Below are 15,260 nucleotides of genomic sequence, written 5' to 3'. Positions count from 1 at the left end.
ACTTTCCATGAAACTGCAGAAACAAGAATTTTAATGAAGCAGCGGCACATTTACAGTTTGAAGGACCTTTAAATCTACCTAATCTCAGAGAAGCTGAGTTATTCATTTAGGCTGTTTTATTACCAGGTAACGACATTTCAGATATCGACGTGTTGTCAACATAAGGTGGAGGGAAGGTGATCAAAACTGCATTTTAATCAAGGGAATTGTTGAGCTCCACATGAGAATGACCTTCACGGGAATCTAAATACCAGTCTGGTCACCACTGGTGCCGTCGCACCTTCACCTCAGAATTAATCAGCAGGTGACATCATCAGAGCCCCTGACTGCCTGTTTCTCAGGTGAAGAACGTGTTTACGATCTAATCACCTGCTTCTTTACATGGACAAAACACAAATGGTCATTTTGTCCACCGCCTGCTGGTTAATGAACACAGTCGTTAGCTTTAGCATCAGCACGTCTACATCATGTGACCAGTGGTGGTAAACAGGAAGGGAAAGAAATTCCTCTTCAGTTGGGATGAATTACAACCCAATCCTTCATCTCCGCCTTCTTCTTGAGGATTCTTCAAACACGAGTCCGCGCGTCCGCTGTGTTGTGCTCAGATGTGTGTACCACCATGCTTCAGAAAGGCCGAACGGGGTGCACATTCATCTCCCTCCCCCTTTATTTCACTTGTCCTCTTTTTTCTGGGCTGCTTGGACATTCAGGTTAATCTCATTCTGATTGCTTCAGCTATGCAAAATGATTCTGAATGGATATTTGGACAATGGACGGGCTTTCTTGTCATTGATCGCCCCTGACGATGATCAGTGAGGATCGCTGGAGCCCCACACAAAAGAGTTCCATCAGCAACAGCTGTGATAACGCCTGTCAAAGCTTCCTCTTCTGTGCATTTCACAATGTTTGGATCTTAAATGCTGTGCAGTACGTTGTTTATTTTGCTGATCAGCATTAGCCTAATTAACCCATTATGTTGAGAAGGCTGATATTCTGATCAGGCCTTTATTATAAGTTCATTTTATCACCCTTTTGGAACCCTGTTCCAAAGTTTGTTCCAGTCATTGTTTGAATTTAAACTAGATCAAACCTCATGTTGGTGTTGGACTGAAAGAAAAAAATCAGTGGAATTCTAATCTGGCCAGACTTCATGCAATAAAAAAAGCTCTTCTCTCAGAAGTGGGCTTTATCTGCACAGGTTCAGGCGGGTTTCCTGGAACCAGAGGTAACCCACATACTTCCAGTCAAGTTGGCAGACTAACAACCAAAGTAATCACTGCTCAGCCACCAAGACACCAGGGAACATCAGAAGTGGAGCAGCCCGCTTTGTGCTGTCAACTGACAACAACAACAACAAAAGCTAAATTTTCAACCTTCGTCGACAAACATTTACCTTAAAGTCTTCAGAAAAATCAGTAATCAGAGCCAAAAAGTGGATGGATGTTTACGGCTGCTCCGGTCTTCCTGTGTGGTGTTCAGTGATGCTTCTGGCTGAAGACTGAGGTTTTCTGACTGGTGCGACCTGCTGAGGCGTCTCCTCGTGAAATGTCCTGATTGATTTTCCAGGGTGGTCTCCGATGACTGCAGCCACATTCATGTGGATCAACTCTGTTCTCTGACCTTTTGGAAGATTTGTGGTCGGGATTTTCTGGCCGCCTCATAATGGAATTCTCCTTTTTTAGATCTCCACTGTGGTCTTTGGTATTGACAGAGTTGATCAGAGCGGAGGAAGAAAAACACTGAGCTGTGATTATATTCTGCTTGAATGTCACATATCCATCCATCCATCCATCCATCCATCCATCCATCCATCCATCCATCCATCCATCCATCCATCCATCTATCCATCTATCTATCTATCTATCTATCTATCTATCTATCTAATCTATCTATCTATCTATCTATCTATCTATCTATCTAATCTATCTATCTATCTATCTATCTATCTATCTATCTATCTATCTATCTATCTATCTATCTATCTATCTATCTATCTATCTATCTATCATCATTGACATTTACTATTAAAGGACCAAGTTGATTTTATTTTAAGTGATAAATTAATTGCAAGTAACCTTAAAACAGTCCATTAAAGGACTGACTCTAAGACCAGGCAGCTTCCTGTGGTCAGTGCAGTCACACTTGCATGTGTCTCTTACCTTCCTCTCATTAGTCAGATTCAATCACCCTTTCATGCCCTTGCAGCCTCCTGAAGTCTGTTACACGAGGGCTTGTTTCTACAGCAACACTAATGTTTAGATTTAGCTGCCAATTATGTCAAACTTCTTTTAACGTTCAGTTTTAGACGACTCTCCAACACTCCTGTCAAACCTGCAGCCGGTACTTGACACGTACGTAGGTGTGATTCTACTTTAAGCAACCCGGTTTTCCTTCACGTCCTCGAAGCTCTCGGCAGCGTTTGAACCTCTGCATCATTTGGAATTTTGAAAACGAACAAAGTTTGGTTCCCCCTCGACCCTCTGATCTATTTTTACGCTCACAATGCAGCAGAATTGCCTCCCCTGGAGTGTGTGTGCGTGTGTGTGTGTGTAACATGCTTTTGTGAGCAGAAGCTCCTGTTTCAGCTCAAAGACACAGCAGTAGCGGATGAATTCTGATTATATCTACATCTGTGTCTCACACACACACACACACACACACACACACACACACACACACACACACACACACACACACACACTCCTTAGTCTGACCAGTTTAAGCTTTCCTCCAGTTGGTCTCCTCCACCATGCTGTGCATGAAGCACCTACATGGATACACCTCTTAATCCGTGACACTGACTAACAAACACGGGATTTAACGCCGTTCGCGATCCAGCATCATGACCCTGGTGTCAGCGGTGGACGGACTGGACACGACAATCATCCGAAGACATAAAATAGTAGTAAAACAGAAATAAGATTTAAAAATTACTCCTCAGGATCAATTCTGTAGAACACAAACAGTGGCTGCGTTGTCCATTTGAGACCAAAGGGAGGGGAGATTACAGTCACAGTAAAAGCAAATACAACATTCCAAGACAGAAATAGATGTTTTTTCAAACTTATTTATCGGGCAGTGAGGTCGCACTGTTTGCTTGGGGTCATGGGAAATATTATATCAGGATTGGACGTTCCCATGATGGTCGCTTCTATAGCTTCATCGAAGGTGATATCCAAAAGCCCGATGAAATAAAAACATATTTGCAGTATTTACTTTGGGACGATTCCTAAAGGGGTCCTTGAAATGATGCCTTCACTGGCATCGGTGCAGTTCTGAGCAGTTGTTTTCTGTGTGTGTCGTTGTTTGTTGAATCAGTTCCGTGTCGCTTATTTAAGATCTCCTGATGAAACGACGCTGCTTCATAATGACAGCGAAGCCCTCGCTGACACTGTCTCTCCCACCTTTGTCCTCATCTGGCTCCTCTGGAGGCTAATCAGGAGGTCTGCGCTCGGTGCCGGTGCAGCTTTGTGTCAGCTTCCCACCCACTCGCCGGGCCTCCTGGGGAGTCTGTGATTACAGACACCTCCAGACCGGGGCGCATTCCAAACTCTCTTCATCCTCTGGTTGTCTTCAGAGACTTCTGATGAGGAGGAAGAGGAGGAGGAGGAGGAGGAGGAAGAGGAGGTGGGGGTCCTGCAGTTACAGAGATGATGCCGTAAATGCACTTCTATGAAAAAGGCACCATTTTTGGATGTGGTTTCTGGCTCGTTTATGTGTTTGTCACCAGTCTGGCTTATGTTCTGTTGACTTGGCTGCAGTCACTTACAAAAGAAAAAGTCCGACCCAAATTCCCCAGAGAGGAAGACCATCACACCGGTGACAGATGACCAGCATTTTCCAAGATCTACACATCCAGAGGTGGAATTTTGGGTTAGTCTGTGGAGACCAGATGATTTATGACTCATTACTCATATTTTATTTTATTATTAATGTAAACTTGCATTTGATCTTATAGCGTCTGCCCCTTGCATGCTGCTGGGGCTTTGTCTCTTTTGTCAGTGTGGATTGTGTTTTATTAGCCTGCTCAACTGTTATCGGCTAATCAAAGTCATAATCAAATCATGAAGGAATCCGCTTAAAATGTCAAAAATGCACAGCATTTATTTCAATATAATCACAAACATATTCAGCAAAACTCAAAAATAAATAGATTTCCACATTTTTAAAGGCATACTGTCACAGTAGATTAAGATCAGGACATTATCTCCTTTCGCCAGTGTCAAAGAGAATCAATTTATAAACTCAGAATCCAGATGGACGGAGCGACATATCACTCAAGAACCACAATCATCTTTATAGCCTGAAAAGAAATACAAGACTCTGGCATTTAAAACAAGCGATACTCAACAGTTTGATCATCACATTGGACCACAAAGTTTTTTAAGTTAATGGTGATCTAACAAAAGGCACAAAATCATTTCATTTTGTCCAAAAAAACAAATTAATGTAACAAACAAATTGAATTTATTTTAGCCATTAAACACAGTCATCAGTGAGGTCAACAATGAACGCTTTTTAAACCAAACCACTTAAAAATCATCAGATTTGAGGTATACACAGCACTTTAATGACTGGTTTACACACACCTAATACCATTTAGTTACAGATGGTTTGTAGACAGTTAAGATGGTGACCTGGATCACAGTTGGCATCTTTCCACAACGTGTTCCCACCAAACTGAACCACCACACAACCATCTCGCTCCTCATCCAGAGATTCAGTTTAAACGTGGTTGTTCTGGGTAAATCTGCTGATATTCTATATTTATTCAGTGAACCTAAGCTGCTCATAATTAATCCCTCATGTACCCAAAGTCTGATCCTACCTCCAATGTCATCCAAAATCACATCAATGTGCCGCTCTGTCACATTTCACCCCGCTGTTACTCTACAGCTGACAGCCGTAAACCAACCACAAAATAGAATTTGTGACCATTTTTGTAAGAAACAACCCTCCACCACACGGTGGTCCGTGTCCCTGCGTACTGTATATTGACGCAGCCGTCCTCCTCGCAGTATTTTTCTTTCGCCTTCACTGGCCGACTGTCTTGTTGACAGGCGCTTGGAGGTTGCTGGTTGTGTTGACGTTGCTGGTGTTGGAGGATGAGTTGAGGGGACGCCTCTTGAGGATCCTGTTCACTAGAAGGCTGCAGGTCTTCCTGTACTGGTGTCGCAGCAGGGAGTAGACAAACGGGTCGCTCGCTGCCTTGCTGTAGGCCAGGCATTTGGTCAGCACGCCCCAGTGGGGACTTATGGGTCCCGGGCAGAAGAGCTCTACAATTCTACCTCAAATCAAGGAAAATGAGAAGAGTCACACGCCATCCGTGCAGCTGAGCCGAGTGTTAGATCAGTGTAACTGGAGTGGAAGACGTGTGTCTCACTGCTGCAACAGCGCTGCGGTATTGTGAAAATGTCATCATTTCACTTCAGTGAAATGTCATCACTGTGTTGGGGAACGTGAGCTGAAGGGCACCGTTTCTGCTGCTGCTGGCTATTTAAACAAATCTCACCACAACAAATCCGGGCATTGACACTGGATTTATTCCTCATTAATTAAGTGAATGCAGCACCTGAGTGAAATCCCGCAGCAGCACTGGGTTGCTAATCTGCTTTCTTAATTGTGAGTGATCTGCTTTGCTGTGCGTCTCTGCCACATGCTTACTTCCTCTGTGTTGCAGCCTTGCTAATAGCTTGTGACAGGCTGCCAACACTGATACTGCAGCTAATGCTAATGAGAGCCAGCCATACAATTGTTTGCTATCACTCTGGCTCTGTCTTCTCAGGAGTGGAGGCTCAAGGGAATGTCAGGTTAAGAATGTCAAAAACCAATTAAAGGTATTAAAAACAAGCATTAGTGTTTAGAGTGCAACAAATTATAATACTTTTTTAAAATGGTATCCATGCAACTAGAAGATATTAGCACTAAAAGCAGCAGGTTTATTGATAACAAAACAGATTCCACAGTGGTTTATTCATTTATGCACATGTATTTAAGATAAGCAACAGCTGTTGGTGCTACATTTAAATATCCACTCACCTTGTTACAACATAAGGGGTGAAGCACACCACAAACGTGCCGATGAATGTGCTGATCTTCTTTGTGGCCCTCAGCCGCCTCCGCCGCTGCTCATCCAGGCATTTTTGACGCACACTGTCAAAGTACACACAGGTACCATTATCTGCCCAGGAGGGACAATCAGAGACACTCATGCATCATGAAACAGTCCACACACAACCCTCTCGGAGCCAACAGGAACAGAGCGTGTCTGTCAGCTAACTCCCCATGTGGAAATATCAATTATGGAAATGGTGTGTATTTCAAGGTTGGAGTATTGGATAGAATGGACAACAAATGACTGAAATCACAAAGGATGGCTCACTGACGCTGAGCATGCATGAACAGCTTTAAATTGCACAGAATTCCTGCAGAGTGCTGCACCAAACTTCTCTTTGTTGTACAGTCCTTCAGCATTGCCACTAATTTTGCCATTAACTCATTCGACATGCAAATTTTTTAAGATGTTGCGACACAATTCTCAAATAAAGTCATGAATAAAATTAAAGTATCTTCATCACTTTATTTTCTAACATTTGGGGGTGTTTTAGATCACAGTTGATGCCAGTCAGCATGCTTCAAATATGCTGTACAACATGTGAGGAGAGTAGCGGGATCACACGCACACCCATCTCTGGTTTACCTCGGATGAATGTCCACAAGCAGCACCAGCGTCTGCATCGTTATCACGTCGATGCGTTTACAGTGAAATCTGGCCACTTTCAGCACTTTCAGGTAGGTGACACACAGTACGATCAGCGTGAGAAGGAAGGTGAGAGAGTGCAAAGCTACAGTGAAAATGACAAACTGCAGCTCGCCTCCCTTCGCGCTGGCACTGCAGAGGGTGCACGACGCGTAAAGGTGGTTGTAACCGACCCAAGAGCGACAGGTGGCCACGGTGGAAAAGCAGAGTGAGTGGATCCAGGTGTATCCCAGCGCGATCACCGCGTCCCGGTGCCGGATTTTGGAGTGGTAGCTGAGAGGGAAGACCACGGCCACCCATCTGTCGATGCTGAGAGCTGCCATGCTCAGCATCGCATTCGTGGTGAGGAAAGTGTCGAGGAATCCCACAAGCTGGCAGAAGCCGCTGCCCCCGGGGTGGCCGGTGGTGACCAGCCCGGCCAGAGTCAGGGGCATGTTGGACACGCATTGCAACAGGTTGCAAAACGTCAAGTTGAGAGTGAAAAGCCCGGGTACCTGTTTGCGGATCTCGGGGTTATACAGGAAGCAGATCAGAACACTAACGTTGGACAGCAGAGACACCAGAATAATCCCCAAAACGAACGCAGAAGCAACTACGTCCACTGCATTCATCATGCTAAATGCTCTGAAATTTCAAGCCTGCGGATGTGTCAGTCTACATCCCTGGTAGAAGCTGCCATCGTCAGTTGCCGTCGCAGCATCCTCAGTGCGCGACATCCCCTCCGCTCCAGCACCAAGAAGCGGTTAAACCAACCGCGTCCACGGTGACGCCGCCGGGATTCCACAGGGAAAAAATGGCTGGTCGTTACCCGGAAATAGGAAAGTTGTCTTCGTGTGAACTGGGTCACGCCAGGATGGTGGTTGTGCGGACGCGCAGGTACTTTTCTTCATGGCATCAAGCTCACGGCTCAGCTGGCCGCGCAATTGCGCACTGACGAGATGCCAGCACAGAAAGGACAATTATAGTAGTCCCAAACTCCTCATGATGTCTTCTCTGCGCCATGTTAAAAATACCCTTTTCCACTAAAAATAGAATCACGACGCCAAATTGCGCTCAGGCTGATGTCACAGTTACCAGCTGTTTCTGCAACCAGAGCGTTTCGCACATCTGGTTTAGTCTCCCGCAGCCCCGCGTCCGAGTGAACCTCCGCAGTCTGTCACCACGGTTGAAAGAAATTGGATTCATCCTGCGTGTTGTCACGACCAACGATGAGCCACTGACGTAGCCTTGCTGACCATTTTTAAGAATCTACAGTGTCAAAATCTGAAAAATGACCGTTTACTGTGGAGATTTTGCTGCGCGCTTTAAATGAACCCATTTTAGTATCTGCAAATTCATTTGAAGTCCTGCAATTGCTCCGCCGCTGAGGTTATGCCGGTTATGAGATGTGATCGTTAGCAACTCAAAAAGTTATGAACGGATTTTAATGCCATTTTCAGAAAATATTGATAGTGGGCTATGATGAGATGATTGAAATTCGGAGATGTTCCAGATTCTGCAGAGCCTTTGATCTTTTATCCTCCAACAATCAAAGAATTGATCATCAAAACAACCCGCTATATTTTGTAAACTTGTATTACCGCTGCCTATATGCTAATGTACTGCAGATGTAAGTCATAATGGGGTAAACAAGTTCATTAGTGGTCTGTGTTCTGCTGCTTTTTTCTAAACAATTTTCTCCTGTAAATTGATACTGGCCTGGGGGGAGGAGGGAATAGAAAGTTTAATTTATATCAATAATGTTAAATGGTGTTTTGCCTTGATGTCTACATACTTCAGAGTAATGGTTCTGAGTGAGGAAGTTCCATCATATCGCAGTGACTGAGGTAGAGATTGAGTCAGCCATGATCGATCAGACTCTCACTTTTAGGAGCTGTGGCACTAAGGTCCTGGCAGCGTGCTGCTGGTCACATGGTCTGCATCAGACCGACAACACAGAGTGTTGATCAGGAAGTTATATTGAAGAAGAAGTGTGTTAGGATCTGGTTCATTCACATTTGCCACCTTTAATTTTGCTGCTTCTGGTCTTGTTCTGCTTCCATCTCTTGGTTCTGTCCCAGCTGTTTGAGGCTTTATATGGCTAAATCATTTTCTCTAATCATTTTTCCTTCCTGGCTGTGTTTTTCCCTTTTTGTCCTCTCCTGTGTTGCCGTCCTCCTCACCTGTCTGATTATCCTCATATCTGCTACCTGTGGCCACTTCTACCTCACCTGTGTTTCATTAACCCTCCCCTCCCCCCTGTTCTGCAGTTTCTCCCATATTTTTGGGACAAATTTATCATCTTCTGCTTTGTTTGGAACGTTACCAGGTCCTCGACCTCCGCGTCTCCAGAGACTGTAAGTCTGAAATTAACTGTTTTATCTGAGAACTGCGGAGCTCTCAGGTCAACTCCTCCGTCCAACCTTGTCTCCTGTTGCTCCCTGATGTCCCAAAGTCCAATCTGTGCCTTCATTTCTCCTTTATTCACAGAATCTATTAATCCAGATCACATTTCAGATTGTTGGATTTTTAAATGAACGCTCTCGATGAGGTCTCCATCACAGACGAATTAAAATGATTCATCTGCAAAAAAAGGTGCTTCTTGGATTAGTTTCAGGGAGAAAATGAAACAGCACAGATGTGATCTATGGCGTTTAAATGGAAGTGATTTCTCCTCTCCTCCGTCTCTGACCACGAAGGTGCCAGAGCTCAGTCTGTACACGTGCACCAGGGTCTTCAACAGCCAGTAAATTATCACTATGACAAATTGATGGTCCTGGATGTGCAGATTTTCTTTTAATTAATTCCACAGGGACATTTTTCCCCCCTTTTACACACAGTGAAGGAACAGATGGTAAAATACATTTTTTTCCCCTTAGTATAGGATTAAGTCTGTTCTGCCCTTAATTTAATGAAGTTTAACTTCATTTGCAGACTTTGGACTAATGAGGTAAAAGGTTACGGTCATTCAATTAGGACACACACACGCGAGCATATCCCACATTACAGCACGGTGCTCTCTAAAGGTTCTGCCTGCGTGAAATTAAAATGAGCTTTAAACAAATGTAAAGTGCAGGCTGGTTGAGCTGAACTCGAGGCTGTTTTCGCCTTCTTAGTCTGACATTTGAAATCTCGGTTTTACATGGACCAGTAAGCCTATTGGCAACCAGCAGAGTGTTCACTGGACTTGAAGCCACCCGCATCTTCTCTGAAGATGATTCTGCTGATATGGAAACAAATCCGTAATTCATCCATCAGCACCACTACAGCTGTTACATCATTAGCTTCCAGTAACAAATGGCAACATTTTCACCCTGCAGATCTGGAAGTCGCCATCGCAGGGCAGGAACAAAAGGAACAGCTGAGATCCTCAGGGTGGACTGAGTTCTGTAGAATTTGCAGTAAGATTGCAGCTTCTCTCTGGCCGTGATAAATGGATTTTTCAGATCTCTCTCCTCGCGCCCTTTGATTCCAAGTTGACTGCAGCTCCAATAGCTGTGTGTTTTCTGTTGAACCAAACTGGTTGAGTCTGCGCTTCATCCTTCCTTGCAGCCATTCTAGTCTCAGTTAATCATGCTGGCCCATCTGCTTTGAAGTGCTTTCTGCAGTAATAAGTGTGACATTACTGTACAGACAGGAAGCAGATCTCACTGGGGGAGTTTTAATGAGGGTGTGTGATGGCACATCAAGACCCACACACACACACGCATCTGTGGTTTAATTTGAAATGTGTGTGTGTAATAGTCTTGAAGCTGATGGCTTTAGTTCACTGTTGACTAGATTTTTAAGTTTTGGGGTTTCTTTGGTAGATTTCATCAGATTTTTACTGAAATCTGAATGCTCCGCACAGGAACAAACGGTGAGTGAGAGATACTTCTGAGAATAAAACAAACAGTACACACATGGTGAAGCAGTCTGACCCATAGATGCAGCGCCTGTGGCTCGATGAGCACGCCTGGCTGCACTGTCAGCAAGCTTGTGGATGATTTCAAAGGCTGTCTTTTCGTATTATTCCTTGTTTTTTGCTCGGACAGCCATGCCACTTCTGCAGAGACCCATCACATGCACATACGAGGCGAGTGTGTCTGTTCATGACTCAGACTTTGGTTTGGTGACTCTGAATAAGGCTAAAAGTGTGCACATATGATTTTGCAATTTAATCTCTCGAGGGAACTTTTGTTTTAAGTCTACAGCGGTCAAAGGCAGATTGTGCAATCCAGGTTTTTCTCTTTTTTTATATCACCACATATTTTTGTTTTTCACCGTTGATGAGGAACACTTTGCAGAGGGAAACAGATCCTCTGAGGGGTTAATCTTTCAGCAGAGAAAATGAAAATCTAAAATGGTGCATTGCAGATTTGACAAGCTTCTTAACCGTAAGGAAACCTTAATTCCTTGGAAGAACTATGAGTTCGCTGAGGTGACTTTAAAACAAATAAAAAATTTAAGCCAAACCTCTTTATATCTGGCTATCCAACTCGATGCTGAAGCTCACCAAATGACTTCAGTTTAGTCAGACCCCCTGCTCCACCTGGCCCTAAGGTGTGGAGGGGTTCTCCACACCCCTTTTTGAAACAGGACAAAAAGGGAATCAGTCTCTTTTCCTTGTCTACCTAAAGTGATGGGAGGGCATGCAGCAGTGGCGGCACCAGTCATCACACCCAATCTGTCTGCAGTGTGGGTGGATGGATGTGCTGATTTATCTGCCCCCTGCTCCTTCCTGGCAACCAGGACTTTGTCATCATGCCTGCTACAGTTAATTATCCTCACTAGCAGCTGGTGGGGTACATGTGATGTCTGGTGTGAATAGTTTAAACAATGCTGACAACTTTCAAAATTTTCTTCAAGCACTGAGACAGTGTTGATTGTAAACATGTGTATTAAATAGATATTTATCAAAAATTATAATCATATTCTGTTGATGCCAACTATCACAAATTTGCTTGAGCCATGTAATTTTAGAGTAAAAAAAATAATGCATTGCTACCCCCTACTGGATAAAAAACTTTATTGCTGATATTTTTCTGATTTTAGAAATTTTTATTGTGAGTATTCCAAAATAATTTCTTCATTACTTAATGATACAGTTTAAAGTAATGACCTGGTAACTTAATCGTGAATTTCAATATTGAGTATGTGCTATTTTGTAACGTAAGTGGGGGAAAATGAGTGAAAACACTATTGAGAATTTTTTACATTTATTAAACTGATTTTGTCAATATTTACGTTTTTTTATTGTTTGCCCATGGCGAATTCCTGATAACAAGAAGGCGGAAGTGATGGGGAAGATAGTCACCAAATCACCTGCTTCCGGTTTTGTCATTTTCCATTGCTGTCACAAGAGGGCGCCCCCGGTCCTCTCCACACTGCACCGAGTGGCGGTATCCAATGTGTTGGTGCGCTGTCCCGAGCTGTCACCACTCATTAGCCGCGTCTCATTAAAGTGATGTCAGTGGCACGCCATTAGCAGTGAAATGAACAGCTGCCTTGCCCGGAGGCCAAGTCAACAAACGAACTTTGTTGGTGGTGGAGGTTAACCTGCGAGGAGAGTAACAGAACACTCGGTTGTCTGTTTATCCACACAAGCTGTTCTAGGTCAAATTATAGGTATGACAAAAATATTCTCTTTATTAAATCAAGATTGCTAGGATTACAATGACATAGAGGATGAATGGGACGTTATTCGTAACCTTTTTATGTCATGAGACTTATCTGTAGATTAAGCAATTGCAAATGTGAGTGTATTTCAAGATAAATCCAACACGAAAATGACACCGTCAAACTGCTTTGAGGTGGTGATGATTCAAGCTGCCATCATGAATTTCAAACCTGCTGTAGGGTTAACATTTAACACAACTACAATTGTACAGTTTATAAACACCTGCATTTACTGAGGTGTGTTTGGAGTGTTCTCTTTTTTGACATGTATTATTATCAAGTCTGAGAGGTTAAAGAATGATTATTAGTTATATGTTTGTAATTTTTGTGTGCATCATGAAAAAAGACAAACATGAGAAAAATGTATGTATATTTTGAAAGTTATTGAAGTTACAATTAGCTGCCGTGTGGGGGCAGCAGTGAGCGGGTGCGGTCCACAAGCTTGGCTTTGTCCAGAATTTCTTACTGTAAATGCAATTTTCGTTGATTTTCTGAATTTAACTTTGCTTTATACGTGCTTTAAATGTTCTCCCTGTTAACTGTGACTCATATTCTGAATTCCAAGTCCACTTTGGCCTTTTTGTCACCACCGACTTCCCCTCACTCTGCTCCTTTGACCCAACGCATTCTGCACCTCAGACGAGCTCTCAAATAGACCAGGATGTGAATGGTATTTGGGGTCAAAACCATGATATCCCCATTTGCCTTGTTCCATTAATGGCCTATTTAGCGTACTGCCGATGGCAGTAAAAAGATAGCTGGGCTTTTATACCATCTGACTGGATATATTAGCAGGTAATGTCCTTTAAAGAGGATTAGCAGATGGAGAGAGGGGAAAGGAGAAAGGAAAGGAGAGTGGGTAAAAGCGCCGTAGGGCTGGTGTGGTGGTAAATAGGCAGGTGATAGCAGGGCGGACAGAGGGGCTTATGCTACCTTCTGCTGCCTCCGGCTATAGATGGAGGATTAGCGGCCATTGTGAGATCTCTGGTATCATGAGGCATGTTGTTAGAAATGTTGAAATTTTGTACATTAAAATAGATTTTTGAAACAAAAACTCAGTGGCTATGAATATTCACTTCAACTTGCTGCACATCTGGTCAAATTGGGTTTTGTGCACGACTGCCTTCTCCCTGTGATGCAGTCAGTCACTCAAGAATGTGCTGGAGGTCAAGGTTAAGAGAGCCAACAAACTGGGCAAATCTTTTTGTTTACTGTTTTGAGCAACAACCTGCTTTTCTCTTCAACGGGCAACCTTTGAACCTAAGATTGTGAGGAGGTGCCTCAACCACAGTCCGATTTAGGATGGAAAAATAGGCATCAAACACTAACACAATTGGCAAAAGTCTGGATTTAGAGACACAATTTCCCAAAGATGATAAAACGGGATAACTCAACAAATGCGCCACTCTGCTTCATTACTATTGTTCATGCAAGGTCACCACAAACATTTAACGTAATACCTCTTGAAGTTGTTGTGATAGTTTGGTATTAAAATCCTTAAGTCCAGATCATATTGACAAGTGGACCCCCCCCACACACACACACACCTTGACGGCCAACACCTGAGGCCTCGGCTGGACTCGGCTAAGCTGTTGCGGGATTTGATCGTGCGCAGATGACACCGAGTTAGAACGGGTCACTGCAGACTCTGCTTTAGCCGCAGTCTGCTGGCAAGAGTCAAGTGGAGGGCAAGCACCTGGAAGAGCTGACCTTTACATGATGGGGTGGGGGGGCTGGAGGAGAGCCAGGTCATCTGCAGTCAGGGGCTAGTGCAGAATAAAGCATTTAGCATCGTACTGGCACTGTGGTCATGCTCACCAGAGGCCCTTTACTCCCCCAGCCCTTCTGAATGTCACACAGCAACACTCGCTCATACAACGTGCGGCTGCGCTCATTCCCACGGAGGCATTTCCAGAATGGCGCATGTGCTGGACACCCCTCCGACCATCTCACAGAGGCGCTTTGTGCTGCTCCGCGCTCCATGGCCAATTGACTTCTTTTGCCATCATCAAATGCGCTGTTTACTTAATCTTTCGTAGCATTTCAAAACCATTAGAACCCCGAGGATTATCCTCGTATTTCTGACAGTGTGTCTTTCCCCCAGGAACAGGTGCTCTGATAACAGCCTCCCTCCTATAAACCCCCACTCTCCCACTTTTCTATTTTCCCATATAACAGTTTTCCTTTAATGCGCTCATTTCCTTTTTAACTCCAACCCCATCCTGGCGTAAATGAGGTATCGATGCCAGATTAAAGCGAATTAAGCCGCTTTAAATTCAACTCGGATGAATTCTCACCTGCTTTATAACGTGCACTTTTAGGTGCCAGTGCAGGGAGTGTGTTTATCGCACTATAGAGCTAAAGAGGACCTTCTGAGTAGAACTGCACTTAAAATCCTTCTTTGTAAATCTAGACGCAGCGCCCAATGGACCCGCAGGACGGCGGCTCTGCAGTTGGCGCTGTAGGTGAGAGCTGAGCGGCACAGATTGTTCTGCCCTGTGGTCACCAGAGAATGGGTTTCAAACGGGCTGAGATGTTGGAGTTGATGCTTCAACCAGTCGGGCCTTAAATTAAATGAAAATCTGAGTCTATTATGACTCTTGGAAACCCTTTAAACTATCACACACACACACACACACACACACACACACACACACACACACACACACACACACACACACACTAGGGCCTTACACATGCTGATAGAGTGGCTGCTGATGGCACTGAGGGTTAATCTGTGTTTAGTTGGTTCATCCGGATGCCTCAGAGGCCATCTTATTAAAGGAAATGAGACGTCGCGAGGCCTTTTTCAGTCCGCAGTTACTGAGCTGCACGCGCATTCCTTCGCGTCTCCTGCACGGTT

General features: G+C 44.1%; 1 protein-coding gene across 1 annotated transcript; it reads right to left on the bottom strand.

Annotated features, from left to right (window-relative positions):
• Positions 1–4,078: 4,078 nt before the first annotated feature.
• Positions 4,079–8,337, bottom strand: LOC130534195 (G-protein coupled receptor 26-like). Its single transcript, XM_057048192.1, has 3 exons — positions 6,701–8,337; positions 6,040–6,153; positions 4,079–5,284 (listed from the first exon to the last, which is right to left on the bottom strand). Exons 1-3 carry the CDS (start codon positions 7,372–7,374, stop codon positions 5,035–5,037), a joined length of 1,038 nt encoding a protein of 345 aa, XP_056904172.1. The 5' UTR covers positions 7,375–8,337; the 3' UTR covers positions 4,079–5,034.
• Positions 8,338–15,260: the final 6,923 nt, after the last annotated feature.

The sequence above is a fragment of the Takifugu flavidus genome, chromosome 11, assembly GCF_003711565.1.
Source record: "Takifugu flavidus isolate HTHZ2018 chromosome 11, ASM371156v2, whole genome shotgun sequence".
Classification (NCBI taxonomy): domain Eukaryota; kingdom Metazoa; phylum Chordata; class Actinopteri; order Tetraodontiformes; family Tetraodontidae; genus Takifugu; species Takifugu flavidus.
Note: the sequence above shows the minus strand (reverse complement) of the source record. Positions and strands in the feature narration are given on the sequence as shown.